This window comes from Marasmius oreades, chromosome 5 (genome assembly GCF_018924745.1).
Source record: "Marasmius oreades isolate 03SP1 chromosome 5, whole genome shotgun sequence".
NCBI classification, from domain to species: Eukaryota; Fungi; Basidiomycota; class Agaricomycetes; order Agaricales; family Marasmiaceae; genus Marasmius; species Marasmius oreades.
Window position 1 is genome coordinate 2,690,469 of NC_057327.1, and position 19,408 is coordinate 2,709,876.

Here is a 19,408-nt window from a genome sequence, read left to right on the forward strand (position 1 = left end):
TGGGAATGAATCAATCAAGGTTCGTCGCCAGAAGCCGATCTTCCCTACGTATATGTTGTCAAGTGGGCGGAGGTACGTCTGTTATGCGCTCAAATCTTCTCATTTAATTTATCCAACTCGGAATTTATGCATATATCACAGGAGCCTTTGGAGCCTGAAGCTACGCTTGGGATGGAAAGATTTCCAATTTCAATTGAGCTTCATCAGCAAGTTTTGGTTCCAATGCGTTGAAGATCAGAACGAATGTCCAACCGCACGAATCATGAAGTGGGGACCACGAAAATTTCTCCATCGAAGGCGAAAAATCGGTCTCGTAACTGTGCCTACCACCTCCCTCGTCTATGTAGGTACTAATTGATGAGTTCACTGGCGTTATTTTCCCGGTTTCCATTGGCGATGGCAGTTCGACGTGAATGACAGCTTCATAACTCGGCCTTCCAATTTGAACTCTCCGTTAAAATCTCACCCTTCTCGAGAGCCAGGGATCTTAACATCAGTAAGAAACTCTCTATTACCTCTTCAATATTCGGCTGGAACTGCTAGGCTGACGGCTCGATTGTTGTTCCCACTTCTGACGGTCGACGGTCTCATAAGGATCCTCGAGGCCATGACGTTGCGCTAGCTAAGCTTATATCTAGTAACTCGACGTTACTGGGATGTTACTTGTTCGGTGACAGTTCTTTGAGAGCTGATGCCGCGGAGTCCGATAGTTTTCTGAAATCCGAAGTTGTGAACACTGTTGTGAGTGCAAGGGGTTTCAGTGTTGAAATGAACATGTTTGGCATGTGGGGTGGAAGGTCTCCTCTGAGAAGAAATGATCAGAACCGTCACGGCTACGGCAGTATTAGACAGGGCGATCTGAACTAGCCGTGATGGTCGACTTGATGCAATAAGTCATCCGGGAAAGTATTTCGCATCGGTGCAAGGAATTTGAATTTTGGACGCGTTTCTTTACGCGTCATTACGTGCAATAGCGTTTCTCTGAACTTGAAACACGGTCCACAACGCGTTCACGAAGGATATAAAGCATAGCGCTGAAGGACGGCGCAGTTTTATCCCAAATCCGTATGATATGGTGACGTTAGGCACTGCACCCGGCAGAGTTTGGCTAGCAGAAGCTTTACTGGCGTTGTAGATAGGCTCTGAATAACGAACAAGGGCGGTGGGTTGTGGAACAAGGAATTATTTTTTGATTTAAATTTTGTTTTCCAGAGGTTGCAACTGGACAAGGGACTTGTGTGTTGTTCTTGAATGGATACGAGTGGACAGGTACCGGTCATATCGATGCCAGGGTACCGCCGCACTCGTGTAAGATCAAAAATTGTGACGATTACTCAATTACATCCTATAAAGTCCAAGTCTTCCTCTCGGCTTCTCACCGCACCTTCGTGTCCTCCCTCACTTGCGTTAGGCAGTGAGTCCTCTTCGTATGTATCCAACTCTCGCTCTTGCACCTCTTTGACTTACTTGATTTTTTTTTTCAGGTGTCGTTCTCAAGCAGGCATCGAAGGAGTTACCAACATGCCTTCCCTTCGTCGAAGCATGTCCTCACCTTCAGTTCGTTCATCGCCCTATCCTTCTCTTTCATCAGGCAACGTAAGTTCTGTTCGAACTGGAGGAAACGGCCACAGACGCTCTTCTGGCTCCGACATCGCCAGCAGAAGAGTTTTAGCGGACATTGAGTGGTGGAGGGTTACCGTTGGCCAGCGCGACTTGGACGCTGAGCAGGAGTTGGAGGACAACAATCATACCCAGGATCAGGTTGACCCTGCCGTGGTTCAACTAGGAGAAGGACAGGTCGAACGGACTGTGACGGGACTCGCTTCGTCGACGGCCCTGCAGTTCATGTCGCTGTCGTCCGAGGTAAGTGTTCAAGTCATACGGCTAGACAGTTTCCATCAGTTAATCTCTCGGAAATCCTTAGGGTTTTTCTATTTCGCCTATAGATGAATACGGGGTGCTGGCAATTCCGCCCCAAACACCTCCCCGTCGCCATTCCCGAGAAGGTTCTGCATCATCTCTAGCATCAACGCCTGAAGTGTTTGAAGGACCCATCGAGTCGCTCAGACTTGGCATTGAAGACATGGGCCTTAATCACCCGCACTCGGGTCAATTGTCGCCAACGCCAACCTGGTCTGCTGGCGGCACATTTGATGCGCCACCCTCGGGTCGTCCGCGTTCTCAAGCAGATCTGCTTACTATCCTCCACGTAGATGATCTGGAGGATTATGCCGACTTCACCATCTCACCCCTTTCCTCACTCACGCCAACGATGTTCAATTGAACCACACAGACTAAGCAATTGAATGCCACGAATGTCAACGTCCTTGTTACGGTTCACGACAGCGCAGACCAAATTCGACATCTGTTCCCTGCTACACGGCTAATCTTCAGTTAAACACAACATATCCACGCGCCATTTTCTGGCCACAGTCCTCTCCATGCAACAATCCTCATACCTGTAATCAGTCAACCTTCCCGCATCCTCCACATTGTTGTTCTATATCCATTGTCTCATCATTCCATCATTTCCAAGCTATCGCCGCCCCGTTGTCCAATCTACAAAGATCATAGCTTGGAAACCCGCCATACGTATATTCATTTGGTCATTAGCTGAAAAGGCTCCAACACCGCCGCCACCGCACTCGCGGTCGGTAGTTCCAAGCCCATTTTCTTTTCTTTTTTATTTAGTACACTTGCATCTTTACTTAAATCTTTACACAAATTCATTGGACAGCTAATGCATTTTACTTCACTTCATCTCCGCTTCATCTTCACGACGCATTTATTTTCATGTTGGTTTCATTTACGATCCAGGTTCAAACGCATTTTTTTTTACTGGCATACAGTTCATTCAATTTGCTACAAAATACTAGCATACCAAAAATTCCTACCCCAGGTTCCTTGTCGCTTTCTCTCGCTCTCTACATTGTAACGACTAGACATGCATCTCATCTCAATCTGTTTCTGCCGCATCTCGCTTCCTGTTCGCAATTTTTTCTAGTGTGCTTTTTCTTTCACGATCTGTTACGGTTTTTCGGAAATTGTTTTACTCGACGTTGTTAGTTACGACAAGAAATGTACGATTCATTTGGTCTGTGCGCCCATAGTATAATATGACGGAAAACATTGAGACAGGATACGAGTACTCATACCGCAAAGTACGAGCCAAGTGACACCGCTTAGAGAGTTTTTGCGATCGTCAGACTCAGGTGGAGTGCAACTGCAGCCGAAGGACGCGTCAGTAGAACTTCTTTCTGACGCGCCCTTCATTCCTCCAATCATCAATGTGATTCTTGGGAATGGGACGGAAGAAAAGACGATAACTCTCTGAAGTTGAGGGACCTCTGTCCGTAACATGTACAATACGGGTTTGCGAAAGGTGTGGCTGGGACTAATGAGTTCTGAAAATTGCGATTGCAGGTGAATGATGATAGGAACGATACCAGGACCACAGGGAAAAGACTGGAGTACGGTGCTCAACCTCCCCTGAAAAATGATAAATTTGATATGGAATAACGCACTAAACATAACTTCCTGTGATTCCGGCTGGCTTCCGAATGGTATTGGGCGGGAGAAGACTGTGTGTGAACACCAGAACGGCTCGTACTAGGTATATGATGTGGACATCGGGGGCGACGTGGGCAAGACAAAAGGACAGGGCCCTTCAAGTCGTGTTGCTATGGTGCAGGAGTGGTATGCATAAGGACACACAGGGACAGACGTGGAAACAGGTATGAGCAGCCCGAGTTTACCGAAAAACAAGAGGGTGGAGGTTGAACGTTGAACTTGCAACCGTTCTCTCTTTGCTTCCAAGAACAAGAGTTATTATACTTGACTTTTCCTCATCAAATTCCTCCGGACCCTCCTTCTTTCACTCCCCAAACCTTCGCCCTTGCCCCATTGCAAAAACGGTTTTGGCTTTGTGAGATCCTCGGGGGCACCGGCACGATTTGGAAGGTCCAACAGGCCCCACACGGGTAATTCCATTTCGCCCTTCACCCAAATTCTCGCAGTACTCAATAGCTCTGGTGGGAGCGGTGTCAACACGTGAAGTCGTGTTTGCGTTTCTTTCGCATCAGGGGAACCAGAAACACCGCGAATCAGTGCTAATCCATGTGCTCGCGACGTGTTGGGATCCGGTGGTGGAGCGTTTTGGACGTATGGAATGGTAATGACATCGGTGGCACCGTTGGCAATGTCCTGAGAATGAGAATGCGAATGGGAGCTGGACGTTGAACTTGGGAAGCCGATGCTGATGCCGAATTCAGAGTTGACTAGGCCGACGATGGCACCATTCAGCACTCTACCAATTTCCTCTTTCACCACGTCCTCGGAGCCTGCTCCTACGAGATGAACCCTGTCAATTGCTTTTTGAATGTCAACCTCGTAAGGCGGTTGAGCGAGGAGAGGAAGGGACGTCGACCACGTGTGGGCGGTGATTTGGCGGAGGCTATCTTTCAATAGCATTGTCATTGAGACCGAATCTGAAAAGGATGACGATAGAGATGGAGGAGACGGGGGCGATGGGGAAGTAGGAAAAACGGCGTGAAAATACGAGAGAAGTGATATAACACGATGATCTGCTGCTGAAAAGTATGCGGTCGCAGTTTCAATTGTTCCCATATCAATGGGTCGCAGAGGGTGCACATTGTATTTTGCACCTGTGAACGGGGTTGAGTCTTGTCTTGGCCTCTCCGTCAGCCAGCCACCGTCAGTCCCTTTTCCATCGGTCTCAAACTCGAAGACGGCATCAGGTTCGATGATCTCCTCGATTCGTTTTGTTAGATCTGCGCCCAGGCCCTTCGTCCATCCCATAGTATTCACGACCAGCGGGATCTTCTCGTCAGGATGATCAACTGGGATTTTGATATCTAGTTTATAGGTCTGAGCAATAGATTCGATGGCAGAAAGGTAGTGTGAGGGAGAAGAACGGGGTGTCAATGTGCCTAAATAGTGCGCATGGTTTGGCAATGTAGGATGAGTGAATGGGGGGCCTGGAGCTGAGGCAGTAAGATAGACCGAAGGAGAAGTTTAACAGGGAACTGACCGAATACAGGTCTTTCGATGACATTGATCGCCACCATACCGCCTGGAGTGAATTCGGACTGACCGAGGTCACATTCCAAGTATGCTACCTTCTTATGCCTGTCCCAAAATTTACTGATAAGTAGGAGATAGTCCGACACAAAACTCACCTTCCTAGAAGATGATTTACAAGTGTCCTCGCAAAAGTGCTTTTCCCGGATTTCTTTGCACCTTTAACTAATAAAACGTGTTCCAACTCGCAGAGAGTAAAGACAGGGTCCCAGTCCGAAGGTTGCACGAATGCATGGATCCCCTTCGTCTCAGAAACAACCTTTGAAAACATCAAGTGAGATACAGATTCCAATGAAGCTCAGATATTTGTTCACCAAATGAAGGCCATGAAGTCCCAGGTTCGGAAATGGCAGTGAGGAGGGAGGAGGTTGAAAGACCCCATCGAATAGCCTGCACACCTTTCCAAGGCCTTCGACATTCGTTCGAAGCTCTTGAATTGAAATTACGACGTTTCCCTCACGAAAAGCATGTCTAAATTGCTTCAAACCCTTTCCACCTCCTACAACTGAGTTATCGTTTGAAGACGATATTGCCATTGCCTTCATAACAGGTATCGGTGACGACCGCGGAGCGAACACGGGATGATACTGACACGGTTGGCAAGGTAAAACCGTTGCGCCTAACAGAGATATTGACCCTTGAAGTACGGAGACGTTGTATGTACCAAGAAGAGCGATAGTTTCTCCGTCGGATAATGAAACCAAGACGGCTTTACTGCTCGATGCTGCGGGAAGGCCGAGGGATGTAGTCTCCTCTTTGTCGAGTGAAAAAAGGTTTTGATTGAGAACGGGATGATAGGTGGAAATGACCTGCGGTTCTTCTGGGCCTGGCAGTAGCGTTTCGTGATCCTGTTCATCGTCTGTAATGTCCATCGCTGGTGCACTGGGAGACCACGCCCGTCCTCTTGCTGAAGTTCTGACAACTAAGTCTTCCTTGCCATCATCTTCCTCCTGGTCGGACTCAATCAAAATAATGTCGTCCTGTCGAGCAATTGGATCTATTTCATGGAAATATCGCGTTTTCTTAACGGACGTAGGAGGTTTCTTGCTTGAATCTGATTTTTTCTTCTTTTTCGGGTTTGGGATTGCAGCGTCTGACTTTCGTTTTCGTTTGGGAGGTGTAGGACTGGAAGATCTAGAATCACGAGGGTCTGGAGCTGGTTGTTGAGGGAAAGCGGGTACTTTTGCCTGTGCAGCCTTACGTGCTGCAATTGCGCTGATCATACAGTCGTTCTCAAAAACCTTGCGCCGCGTCTTTCGCGCGTGCGAAAAATTAAAAAATTCAAAAAAAAATTCAAAAAAAATGCCTGTAAATTATTTTAATTCGCTCTACGTCTCAATTCACATCTTTTACTGCTGAAACTCCATCAGAATATCAAGTGCTACAACATACGTCCAGAAACAAGTCCGGAAACAAGTCAAAGAAACGAACAACACTACTGAATCCGACCATGTCAGCGACGACGGTGTGCGGGCCCAACGACACTTCAGCTTGGTGAAAATCAGTATAGACTGACATTCCTATACCATCCTGAGGATTTTATAGAGGATGGCGGCAAGGAAAAGCTATTTTTATGGGGCACTCTTCCGCTGAGGTATGACGCAGTAACCACAGCCCTTCAGAAACATCAATTCTGGGTTGGGATTCTGGAAAATAGGATTTAGGTCGATGGCAACAAGGGGTTCCAGAGTGATTGAGAAGATGTGTTTATTGAAAAAGAGGGAAATGGCATGAGTGAAGACTGAAGAGGAAAAACCTGTTTGACATTGAAATTTCTTAGCCCAGCTTGCAACCAGGTTGACAACAGCATAAACAGGCTACGGGTATGATATTGAGCAGCTGGAAGAGAAGTCTACGAAGCTACACAGCCGAAGCCTTAGAATGGGGAGTGATTGAGGACCTTCGCTCTCGTCTCACCTCTGTTGAAATCTTCTGGAATTTCCCTATGTTGTGCTGATACTGCTCTGCAATTGGACGACCATACTTCGAAGATTCACTGTCAACAAATATAATCTGTTCAGCCATGTAGTTTTGAATGATGTGATCCTATCATGCACTGTCAGTGTGAAGAGCTTCATACTACTGCAAGGCAATTTTTCCTAAGTACTTCTGGTGGAGTCCAAGCTCGACAAGCTTTCGTTGGATCGTTGGTATTGATATTGACTGGCCGCCGTGCATGATTGCCAGGTAGTCCAGATTTCGTGAAGCGAAAACTGAGGGTGTCTTGCACACCAGCTGATTCAACTCGATGGATACAGCGGTTTCGAGAAATCTTGGATGTCCTTGAGGTAGTGTGAGTGCTCTGACAGCCCTATGTTTCTCTTTACTCCATCTCCACTGCTGTACTGTCGTCTGTAACACCCAGAGCATCCAACACAACATCAAGAGCCTTCTTCTAGGAGGTAGTACGATGCATGTTTCTTCATATCTGTGTTGATGTGACGGTAGACCATGACATTTCCGGGCGTTTGCGACTGAAAAAGGAATGCATATGGAGTGGAACAGAGCTACACTGAATTTACAGAGTTTTTTGAATTTCTGTGGATTTCTTTGAATTTTTTAATTTTTCGCACGCGCAAAAGACGCGGCGCAAGGTTTTTGAGAACGACTGTAAACGACAGAGAAAAATTGAGCTGAAGAAATTCCGACAAACGCCGAAGCGCGAGCTCTCAATCCATTCTATCCGCACAAGCACAGTATTACAAGCAACTGGTTATACTATGTACGCATGTAAGTTTGCAGCCCGTCCATCCCAAACACTCTCGTAAAACCTGCGCCCTATATCCCTTTTTACGGACTCCTCACCGCCACAACACACGCAAGAGCGGTGGAGCTTGAAAATAGGTGGGCAACCAACACAGTTGGAGAGGTTGTACTCTGCGGCAGGATATAACGGGTTGTTGGTAAAAAGGGATGTGAGAATTACTGGTCAGAAATCTGACGGAGAAGTAGAAGGAGAATAAAGAAGGTTCCGAAGTCGACATGAGGCAAGAGGAAGATGAGAAGAAGTATGAGTGCCGCAGAACACGAGTGTGGTGAAGGAGATCACGGAGATCAATGATAATATGATGGAATGTGAGACTCGAATCGTTATTGATGCTCGATGTTGTAGATAGGGCTCTTGAATTCAATATTTTGCTCAGCTCAGAGGGGGGCTCAGAGAGGGAAGGGAAGAAAAGGGGGGATTAATTTCTGTACGACGTTGACAGATTTTATAAAAGGACTCTGGGTCCGAGCGTGCGAGTAAAAGAAGTAAGTAAAAAAAACTAAGTCTAAAAAGGATTATCTACTTGGTTCCTGGATAAGATAACGGGATGGCTGGACCTCCGACCCACAACATTGCCGAGCCAATTCCACCTCAGTCAACGCTGCTAAGTCTTCGCTTTGGGGTGGATGAAGTCCCAACGCGGCGCAAGGCTATTTACTGCCAGGTGGACAAGGCCTCACGGGAGCGGACTGGTAGGAGGGGAAAAGGAACGGGAATGAAGTAGATTAAAGGCTCACCGTAAGGTAAGAATTTGAAGTTAAGACTGATAGCGGGAATACGCTGTAAGAAAAGTGCAACTGCGTTTGAAATGAAAGGTAAATAAGGTTTTTGTTATAAAGGGATTGTCAATAGAGAAAAGCGCAAGAAGTTCAATGAAAAGGAAAAACTCATCGGCGTAAGGAATCTACGAAAGAGCCAGGGGGCTCTACCACAACTCATCGGTGTTTACCACTACTCTCCGGTAAACGTATGTAATATCAATCCTATGGATGCTTCTCCGACACGACCAGCTTGAACATTAATCTGGGAATTCGGTTCAACGGACCCCTGGGGTCTTTCAATTGTTTTGATGCCTTGCTTTCCGAATGAGCCTGTAGTGGTGTAGAGAATCTGAGCGGGACCGAGAAGAACACACGTAGAATGGCTCCCTGACGTTTAATCAACTTGAATACATCCTTTTCTAGCCGATAGCGTTCCTCGGATTTCGGCTGGATGTGAGGGTCACCTGAAGATAAATCTTGTGAGCAATTTTGCATATGAGTGGAAACGAACAAGGTTCGAGGCCTACTCTACAGTCGTGTCCTACAGCGAAGCACCGACACATATGTGCGGAGTGTTGAGAGAGCTTGATAAGAGTGGAGACAGGACTACGTGTCGTGTTCAAGAGCTTTGTGGGTTGTCAGATGCACACCACTTTAATTAGGCTCAACCAATCCAAAGTTCCTCTTTTGATTCTTACATCACTTTGCCTTAGAGCCCGCGCTCTAACCAACTTTTATTGTCCTGCTGGTGTTCTCGAGGCTCGAAACTTATCATACCTTGCTTCAATGGAGTTGAAAAGTGACCTTTCGACCAGAAAGGCATTCTTCGTGTTCTCTTCTACTCGATGGATTTTACGACCTTCTGGTCTTTTCACGAAGGCGGCAAATCCCGCCTCTCCCCCCGACGACTGCCATTATCTTGGCCTTCTCATTGAGCTCATCCTTGCTGTTCACACTCTGCAACTCCTTGACCCATCCCTGGCCTACCAACTGCTATGGAGCAGTTCACAGGTATTGAATGTTGACCACTAGGTTTCGACTCGGGCACGACAGATTTTGCTCGTTGCCCCGGTGCGCAACACTGATCCGTTCGAAGGATCACCTTCACATTCATAAGTCACAGCGAGCATCTTCATTCATGTTAGGCCGTCCCTGTGTGACTTATGTCGCAAATATTCCGAATCTTTGTACGTCGCGGAAGGTAATAAGTATACACACATCCGAGTCAGCTTCTCAGATATGCAGTATTCGGAGCGCTTGAATCGTGGTATGGTAGAAGTTGTACTGGTCCCCATGGACGATGTTGAAGTTGCGGTAATGCCTACTCGTCGTCACGTTCATTGTATGGTTTGAACGGCGCTGAAATGACTGTGGTCTCCACTCGCATATCCCTTGCATGTTGAAAAATGGATCGTTCAGTCAGAAGGAGGCGAAGAGAAAGACCTCCGAACCCGGAGAGTTAATGAAGAAAGACGAAGAGCAGTGTATTTAGCCTCGATAGTCGCTGCCCCCGCGTATACAGGTCCGTGCGCGAACGCCTGTGTGTATCGGAGCATCTCATACGACTCGGTCCTTTCGCATGGCGAGAATCGGGAGCCCATTCGAGGTTGACACTAGTCAGTCCCACATCTCCTCGGAAAATGATACTCCGATTACACAGGTGCACTACTACTTGTCGTCAGAGATTCTGGCATAATCGTTTCGCTATGGTTACCATGGAGGGAAATACCCAACCGAGAAAGACAGGTATGCAGCGCTGCACGACTGGTGTTCTGAGAGTTGTGCACCGCACCCAAGATATGCAGAGGCGTTAAAATTTTGATAGAGGTCTGGATCTTGTTTGTACTGTCCTTCTTCCTTCCATTACCCGAGGCGGACTTTTTACGAGGACCGGACGCCGTAGAGCCAGGCTGCATGAAGATGACTGGCGTCAAGTTATTCGGATAATGATCCTGTCCTTGTCGGTGTTTTGTTTGCGCTAGGGAGGCGATGGCGGAATCTTTGTCTCTGTTACAGACTTCCAAGGCTGCTTCGACCAGTGCACGGATGAATTGCTTTGTCGCTAGAGCAAGGTATGCGTGCGGTGCAAGGGCAACGTCTACTGTGGATGAGGACATACCCAACTGGTGAATCGGGAATCGCCGATGTGATTCGTTGGGCGTGAAGAGAGCACTTGAGATAGGGAGACGGGAGGTACCGAATTGAGATAAAACGAATCTTGTCATGACCGGATCGCTGGCAGAGACCATAAGACGGTTCCTTCGGTTTTTCGCCAACTCTATGAGATGCGCTGGGCCGTTTAACGGATGTTCAAACATAGTTGGGGAAACGGATGCTTCAGCAACAGGTATGGTTGTCATGTTCCGTTGCAGGCATTTCTGAAAAACCTTCTCCACATCGAGCATCGGGAATCTAAGGTTCCAGTTCGAACTAGGGATAATCGTACATTGGAAATCACCCTGCGCCCCATCACGAGATGCGCCGTCTATCGACTGCCCTGTTGGTACGGGAGCTGCACCTGGAGGACTTGTATCTGAGCCAAAAGATGCGCCGGACGCGCTGGTATTTAGGTGCAAAGAGAGTCCAAGCCCGCACGCGCGACACCATTTATCTTCTTCAGCAATATCTCGCACCTTCCCTTTCGTTTGTCTGCCTTTACCGGAATCTAAAGATTCCTCACGAGACTGGCCACGGAAGAAATAACCTTCGTCCTCAAGCCAGCAGTAAACGTCGCCAACGGTAAGAGGTATAAGTTGTTTACTGTCAGAAGAATGCCGAAGGTCCTTGATCTTGTCTGTGTAAGCATCCCTGATCGCTTTCGCCCGCGCCCACTAAATCGAGAAATTAGGACAATTAATGGATTTTGAGCGCATTATCTGTACCTCGATAGCTTTCCTCCTTCCAATGACGAGCCTCTGAAGCTGCACAGGCCCAGGAACCAACTTATATGGAAGTCGGGGTGCTGCTTTTGTACGAGTATTTGAAGCTACAAGGGCGTCTAATGAAGAGGCATTATTGTAATGCAGCAGCAGCTAGATTTAGTGCCCACCTTTGATGGTCATGGGAAATTTCGGTAACAACGATTGTAAAATCCCCTGGTATAGTAATGGTCCTACAAACCAATTATCAGATGGTAACTGAGATGGACCTGAACATAAAGACAACGAACCGTCGGCGTCAACCTCTTTCTGCTTTGGCTCATTGCTCGCTCCGACCCGGTCGTTGCTATCAACAGTACTGGTCACGTTATCCCAGTGCACTTTCGAAGTTACAGGAAGGTATCCCGATTTGACAGGTAGTATGAAGGTGTCCTTATCGAGTTCAATATCAACCACCTGCTCGTCTCCTTTACAAGGACCAGTCGTTCCAAGCATGTCTAGCTGATGAACGTGACTTAGGGTGACGTAGCAGAACAGTAGCAGCAAGCCAACCTACTCCAACCCAATGTTCCAAGACAACTGTCTGGCCTTCGCGATGTGTCACACTGGGAGTGAATTTGAGCTCTATCTTCGCCAGGAATGGTTCAGACGTAGTGCCGACAACGACGAAAGGGGGTTCCTTTGTGCTTAATGCATCAAACATGTTGGAGGCGGCCATCCCTGTCGTGTCCGAAAGTGGTGAGACAGTGAGGTTTGTAAGGACCGACGTGAGGTCCAGACTCTAAAGCGAATGAGCATAAGATGTTGCTATCAAAATAACACTAGCTCGCACGTACGTATGAGGCGGATTCGACAGTCACCATCCATTTGTGGGTGCCATGCGAAAAACGACGTCCTAAAAGTGGGGCATGAGATAGCGCATGCTCATCAATTTGTACTAACCCTCAGGAATGAATAGCGAATGGTCTGTGATTATAACTCGACAAGTAATGTGAAATCTGCTGGTCTCATGATGCGGGCGAACGGTGATCGAGTCGGACTTGGTAAGATGTGATTTTGAATTTTGATGTAAAACTGGAGAAATGGAGTCTCCGACAGATTCCGCAGTAGGATCTTCTTTTACCCGACTACGATGTAGGTAAGGCATACGCCACCGACGCCGCGTCGAGTTTTGGTGTGTAGTCTCATCTAAACCTTCTACATCCACGTCCGCGTCTTCATCCCAGATCTTGATACTTTTCCTGGTAACCTCCTTACCCAGAAACTGTGCCAGTGCAGGGGTATCACTATGCCACCCTAAAGTCCTCGTGAGGTATAAACCGGTATCTTCTTCGTTACCTTCGCCACCATCAAGCGCAGAGCTCGGTTCTGCATGTGCACCGTCCACAGCCATTTGAAAGAGGCTTCGCACACTGGGTAGAATCCCTCCGATTTGCGAGGTGCTCCTGATGTCAATGCCTGTTTCCAGGTCCAACGTTTGATCGAAGTCCTGCTGTGGTACTGCACAAGCTTTGACGCATTCCTCGTGCGACCCCCACTCTACATAATGAGAAATCCTACTATGGTTGTATAGTCCTTGTAGTGACGAAAATGAATGTCGAAGGCATGCTGGGCAGCGTAGGATAAAAACACGGTCGTTGGACCGTAGGAAGAGAAACTTCGCTTTTTGAGAACGAGTGATAGGTTTTTCCTTCGGAGGAGGTCTATGCTTCTGTGTAGGTGGCGCAACTGTGATTATGGGAATGGTTGCATCGCTGGGGTAGAGGATCCGGTTACGGGACTCAACGGCGTGTAGGGATTCAAGGGCGACATCTTTGAAGGAGGTTTCAGAGTTGCTAGAAGGGTCTGGGAGTTACCTGTTGGCTAATTCTTTCAAATTTATTATAGATATAGCGCACCATTTGTCAAAATTTCTTGTAGAAGTGAAGCCCAAGCTATTCTCGATTCAATCGTCTCTACCAATCGTCGTCGGAGCCCGATTTCTAAACTGATTTCTGGAAGAATAGCTTGGAGATATTGGCCCTCAGTTACACCCAGGTCTTCAGATTCCTCAACTCTTCGTCGTTTATGAGGGTGCATGGAAGTGAGCCCGAGGTTCGAAGCTAGTTAGATTCCTTAAACACAAACAGGAGTAGCCTTTGTCAGCCGAGCTTCAGCGTGACAATTACGAGCACGTGGAACCGTGTTGCAAATGTCACACCTTTTCGCACCATAACATGTCTTCCGACGACGCTGACCTCGGTATAGTGAATGCCTGTAATCGGATTCATTTTACTTGCTCAACACCCGTGATACAGGTGGCCTTGGTCCAACAACTCCAGCTCCTCCTCCTAAAGCTGCAATCAGTAAACGTAATGTTAGATCCACAAAACAACATGGTCAACCAAATGCTGGACCTTCCAAACATGCGGCACGGAAGGGTGGAAGGACACGACAAATCAGCATGGACTTCGATTCTATCATAGATGTTGATCATGGCGAAGGGATCGACGAATTTGCATCCGTGCAGACGGAATCCATGATGCCACAACACCATAGAAAACCTTCGGCTGCAGCTGACAATTCGAACGCCAGGCAACAGAATGCCATTAAGAACGATAAGGGGAAACAAAGAGCAACTTCACGTTCGCGGGGAACACGAAGGCAGCCTCAGCCAGAAGTTCAGATTATCGAAGATTCAGATATCAACGCTGAAGTTCAAGAGGACGAAGATGAAGATTCGCTGCCACGGAGTCTAGCACAAGCCATTAACAAATCTACAGCACCGACCCAATCACATCCACAACAACCTGTAAAAGACTCAGCATTCCTTCGTGAACGTAAGCGTGCCGATGAAGTTTGTTCAATGTTTTCATGCAAAATAAACGGTTCATTCATACATTTTCAGGCAGAAACGCGATGTCAGGAACTGCTAAACCAACTGGAGGAAATTTACCGATTGAGACATACTGAACCCGAGAAGCTGCTGGAGGAAGTACAAGAGCAACACCAAGCTGAAATTGAGGGTGCGTTGCACTCTTCCATCAATATCATGGCCTCATTAACGAACCTATCTGTAGCCAAAGACAAGTTAATCCAGGAATTGAATTCTGCACTTGCAAGAGTCGAACCTCTTTCAAAGTCTGGGAAGACCTCTGTCATTCACCTTTTGACTAGAGAAGCGGCGGATGAAGAGAAGAAGTCTGTTCAACAAGAAGTCGCTAGGTTGAAGGCGGAACTTGTACAGAAGGATATCGTGATAAAAGAGAAGGATAAAATGATGTCTGAAAAGGAAACCATTGGTGTGTTTTCTTTGGTTACGACGATGTGCGCGGTTGCTGAGTGAGTATGGCTAGAACGGGAACTCAAGTATGAGTTGCAAATAGAACGGGAAAATGCACAGAAGGATCGGCTGCCTGGATCTGTGCAGAGAGGACGAGGAGGCGTTTTGGGCTCGGATGATCCGAAGAACACTGAAGTCATCAAGTTTTATGAGGATCTGACCAACTTGCTCGTAACTAATATGAAGCCTACCCCTGGAAAATCTGGCAAAGATGAATGGAGTTTGACCTGTATCTATAGCTATGTGGGCGAAGGGGATGATCCTTTATCGAAGAGTGAGTCTGACCACTGTTCCAATTCGTCGTCGCTAAACTATATGTATTTGTAGGTGTCAACTTTTCGCTACGGAGCTCTCATGACTCCAAAACTGCGGAAGGAGTCGGGAGCGAGTCTCGAACAATGTTCTTTGTCCCACAATCTCTGGAGAAAGAAACACCTGATTTCATTCAGAAATTGGGATTCCTAGGTACTTCGTTCTCCTTTCCAAGATCACAGTTACCTTTGTTCCTACGTACCATCTATACCACGATCGGAGATGCTCTTGCAGACGATGACGTTGAGGTGTTGGAATCTTAGTATTTTCTTTATAATCCACATCTACAGTCAAATTCTATGGCTACATTATTGATATTTACTGGGCATATATTGTCACACGCGCGCAGATATGTGCCAGTCTAGCTGCTTTGCCCATAGCGGAAGAACCTGAGATATCTGTTCCACGTCTTTGTCTCCGCGTCCAGATAAGCACTGTTTCATGAATCAGCACACGCAAACACAAATGAATTTGCGGACAAATTACCACCACAAGGTCAGCGTCTTTGGGTAGCGTTTTGGCAATTCGAACTGCCTCCCAAATTGCATGAGATGATTCAAGGGCTGCGAGTAAACGTCAGTAACATGACAGGAGACTGGATTCAAAGTCAAGATTACCTGGAATGATGCCCTCCTTCTGTGTAAGGTTCCTGAAGCCTCTGAGAGCTTCTTCGTCCGTAGCGACGACATACTCAGCCCTACCAGAATCCTTCAACCAAGCATGTTCAGGCCCAACACCCGGGTAGTCAAGACCCGCACTGATGGAGTGAGTTTCGATGATTTGCCCAGCGGATGATTGTAGAATATAGGTCCGAACCCCGTGAAGCACTCCAGGAGCACCCTTAGAGAGCGTAGCGCTGTGTCGGTCACCATCCGTACCTGAAGATCTTGTCAATTCCCTACCAGGAACAGATTGAGACGTTGCTTACCCTCACCGCCCGCCTCTACGCCGATGAGTCGGACACTCTTGTCAGGAATAAAATCGTAGAACGTTCCAATCGCGTTGCTACCTCCTCCAACACAGGCTACGACAACATCAGGAAGCTTTCCACGCTTTTCTTTCAGCTGAGTTTTAATTTCTTCTCCAATTACTTTCTGGAAGTCTCGCACTATGGTGGGGAATGGATGTGGGCCAATTACAGAACCCACGAGGTAGTGCGTCGTGGAAAGGTTTGTCACCCAGTCTCTCATTGCCTCGTTGACAGCGTCCTTTAGCGTACGTGACCCTGAATAGACCGGAATGACCTTAAAACAGAACGTCACTCCCGAGTCAATATTCAATGGATGGGCGACACACCTTTCCTCCCAGCATTTCGATCCTGAAAACATTGAGAGCTTGCCTTCGAACGTCTTCTGCACCCATGTATATGATGCATTCCAATCCAAACTTAGCACAGACAGTAGCCGTCGCAACACCATGCTGGCCAGCGCCGGTCTCGGCGATGATACGAGTTTTCCCAATTCTCCGAGCCAACAGGATCTAAGGTCAAGTCAGTGGAGTTTATTACTGAATCTCGCTTCACACACCTGACCAATGGCATTGTTGATTTTATGTGACCCTGTATGATTTCTGTCAAAAGGTAAGAAAATACATCTTGAGGATTTGCACGAAGTGTACCCACAAGTCTTCACGTTTCAACCAGATATTGGCACCACCCGCCTCTTTTGTAAGATTCTCCGCAAGATAGAGCTCCGAGGGACGGTTGATATAAGAAAAATGACTTCGGAACTCTTTCCAAAAGTCCGGATCAACAATGGCAGATTTATGTGCCTCTTCTAGTTCGGCCAGACAATCAACGAGTGCTTCCGGCACATATTGGCCACCAAATTCTCCGAAGCGAGCTGGCAGAGTGATCGGTTCTGAGGAGGAGTTCGATACCGGGACACCTTGCTTTGCAACATTGAGGGTAGGGGTTGTCAGGTGCGGTAGTGGAGGAGAACGGCTCTTCACGGGTTGACCTTTCTGTGAAATCTCTGCACAAAAATTTTCCGTATTCTGAATATGCTGGCCCTGGGGGGAATTTTTGATGATGGTGACTAGCCTACTGCCAATGACAACACCGTCTGCACCGGCGTCAGCCACGAAGTCGAAATGACTTCGATTGGCTATGCCAAAACCGACGGCGACAGGAACAGTGGCATATTTTCTAACGCGTCCAATGATGTCTGGGAGTGCTTTGTTCATTGCAACGGCGTCCGATGAACCCGTAGTGCCCATCTAAACGATTTCAGGGTCGAACTCATCAAATGCGTCTGAGAGGTTCACCTTTGAAACGACATATATAAATGTATCAGCAATAGATGCGAGGAATTTTATTCGGTGAAGCGTTGTGGAAGGGGCGATGAGGGGAACATATGATAAACTGAATTCGAAGATGTAAGAACAGGCGAGTCATAGAACGATCGGCGGGACTCACTTTGCTTTGGTACACTTGTCTCTGAACGTAAGAGCTTCCTCTGGAGGTAGATCGACCATGATGAACCCATTTGCACCTGCCTCTTTAGCATCCTGAATCGCACGATCTTCACCGTATGCTAAGATGGGATTGTAGTACCCTAGAGTAATACCAGTATCAGCCTCTCGTATTCACTGTGGTGGCGGAGTCGTACCCATCAGTATGACCGGTGCAGTAAGACCCTTGCTCCGAGCGTCTTTGAGTTGACCCAGAACTGTGGGATAGTCAATATCGTTCTTCAACGCGATCTAGTTCGAACGACCTTGTACATCAGTAAGAAACCACGATCACTAAAGGACGCACTGTGTTGCTCTCTTGAATGGCTGGCCCATCGGCTATGGGGTCTGAGAATGGTACACCAAGCTCAATTATATCCGACCCTCCATTTTGCATCGCGAGCAACAACGGCACAGTGTCCTCTGACTTTGGATAACCGGCAGTTAGGAATGTGACCAACGTTGTTGAGCCCTACACATAAATGAAGATCGGCTCAGAAGTACAGAAATGAGTACACACCTCTGCTTTCTTTTTGTCGAATACATTTCTGAGAGCGTCCATGATGAGAGTACGTGGTGTATGAGAGCTAGAGTCAACGGAGTCTGAAGCTTTTTATCTTAGCGGCCATGTGGCCATCAAGATTGGCTGTTAGTATCACCGCGAACGGAGAGCTGATCTTTAATCAGCTCAACCGAGGTCCCATAAACAGTCAAACTCACTCGGCGGCCGATTCAGTTCCCTCTCATCTTTTCGTTATGGTCTCACAAATTATCAATGAATCAAGAGTTCTCATTATCTATACGGGAGGGACCATAGGAATGCTTGTTGGGCAGCAAGGCTACGTCCCTGAACCATATTTCCTGACGGAAACTCTCCGAAGCCAGGCGAGATTCCATGATCCCTTGCAAAATTCTCTTTTCTCCCATTCTGGATCGGTTCAGGGCTTCAGAGAATGGAGTTCTGGAAGCGGCCGAAATAGCCCTTCAGGCAATGGGGTCGACTCCCCGTTAGTAGGTGATATTCATTTACCTACCCTTCCAATTCGGTCTTCACAGCCCATTGGACACGCCTCGACCTTAGCTCCTAGTAAGGTTAAAGCGCCTATTGAACAAGAGCATCCCTCGTCGATTGAGGTTTCACCTGGAGTTCATGAAGCAAATATACCCAGTCTTGTCACACCACGCAGTGCCGTACCCGGTACAAGCGGTAGTAGGTGTATTCGCTATGCTATCCTAGAGGTGTGAACTCTGCCACTGCCTCGAAAGCCTACTACTACACAACGGTTGCAGTGGGAATCGCTCCTGGATAGCAGCAATGTCCAGATGGAGGGTGCGTCCCCCTGGTCCGTTTTTTTTTGTACGTTGACCCGATGTTATATCCAGACTGGATTAGGATCGCAACTGAGATAGAGCTCAACTACGCGACGTTTGATGCCTTTGTCATTCTACATGGCACAGACACAATGTCTTATTCCTCAAGCGCTTTGAGCTTTCTGCTTGAAGATCTCGGAAAAACAGTGGTAAGTCTATTTTAAACGGCTCTCGCTCCTTGTTTTGAGTCATCCTCATCAAGGTAGTAACCGGCGCCCAAATACCCCTTTCACAACTGCGAAATGATGCCACGGATAACTTGATGGGGGCACTGACCATTGCTGGCCATTATATCATTCCAGGTCCGTCTTCCTGACAGTACGGAAACCTTTGGGGTTGACGACTGCATAGAATGCTCTCTCTATTTTAACCATACTTTGTTCCGAGGCAACAGAGTATCAAAGATGTCTTCGTATGATCTTGACGCATTCGAAAGTCCCAATTT

At 47.4% G+C, this 19,408-nt stretch overlaps 5 protein-coding genes across 5 annotated transcripts; 3 read left to right on the forward strand and 2 right to left on the reverse strand.

The window, feature by feature from the left end:
- Positions 1 to 1,284: 1,284 nt before the first annotated feature.
- E1B28_009024 (uncharacterized protein) lies at positions 1,285 to 3,116 on the forward strand (the record flags this gene model as incomplete). The annotated part of the gene is made up of 3 exons (XM_043153878.1): positions 1,285 to 1,427; positions 1,485 to 1,863; positions 1,925 to 3,116. The coding sequence occupies 3 exons, from the start codon at positions 1,285 to 1,287 to the stop codon at positions 2,282 to 2,284; spliced, it is 882 nt and encodes a 293-aa protein (XP_043009163.1). The 3' UTR covers positions 2,285 to 3,116.
- On the reverse strand, positions 3,117 to 6,352 carry E1B28_009025 (uncharacterized protein). The gene is made up of 5 exons (XM_043153879.1): positions 5,415 to 6,352; positions 5,199 to 5,359; positions 5,051 to 5,148; positions 3,525 to 4,997; positions 3,117 to 3,465 (listed from the first exon to the last, which is right to left on the reverse strand). The coding sequence occupies exons 1-4, from the start codon at positions 6,321 to 6,323 to the stop codon at positions 3,829 to 3,831; spliced, it is 2,337 nt and encodes a 778-aa protein (XP_043009164.1). The 5' UTR covers positions 6,324 to 6,352; the 3' UTR covers positions 3,117 to 3,465; positions 3,525 to 3,828.
- A 1,407-nt stretch (positions 6,353 to 7,759) lies between these two features.
- Positions 7,760 to 13,628, reverse strand: E1B28_009026 (uncharacterized protein). The gene is made up of 9 exons (XM_043153880.1): positions 13,406 to 13,628; positions 12,450 to 13,352; positions 12,344 to 12,402; positions 12,064 to 12,288; positions 11,798 to 12,008; positions 11,678 to 11,740; positions 11,511 to 11,626; positions 9,156 to 11,459; positions 7,760 to 9,092 (listed from the first exon to the last, which is right to left on the reverse strand). The coding sequence occupies exons 1-8, from the start codon at positions 13,584 to 13,586 to the stop codon at positions 10,281 to 10,283; spliced, it is 2,937 nt and encodes a 978-aa protein (XP_043009165.1). The 5' UTR covers positions 13,587 to 13,628; the 3' UTR covers positions 7,760 to 9,092; positions 9,156 to 10,280.
- Positions 13,629 to 13,718: 90 nt separating this feature from the next.
- On the forward strand, positions 13,719 to 15,404 carry E1B28_009027 (uncharacterized protein; the record flags this gene model as incomplete). Its single annotated transcript, XM_043153881.1, has 6 exons — positions 13,719 to 13,748; positions 13,805 to 14,343; positions 14,395 to 14,512; positions 14,567 to 14,788; positions 14,843 to 15,103; positions 15,157 to 15,404. The coding sequence occupies exons 1-6, from the start codon at positions 13,724 to 13,726 to the stop codon at positions 15,402 to 15,404; spliced, it is 1,413 nt and encodes a 470-aa protein (XP_043009166.1). The 5' UTR covers positions 13,719 to 13,723.
- A 3,007-nt stretch (positions 15,405 to 18,411) lies between these two features.
- E1B28_009028 (uncharacterized protein) lies at positions 18,412 to 19,279 on the forward strand (the record flags this gene model as incomplete). Its single annotated transcript, XM_043153882.1, has 4 exons — positions 18,412 to 18,831; positions 18,883 to 18,922; positions 18,976 to 19,112; positions 19,166 to 19,279. The coding sequence occupies 4 exons, from the start codon at positions 18,412 to 18,414 to the stop codon at positions 19,277 to 19,279; spliced, it is 711 nt and encodes a 236-aa protein (XP_043009167.1).
- Positions 19,280 to 19,408: the final 129 nt, after the last annotated feature.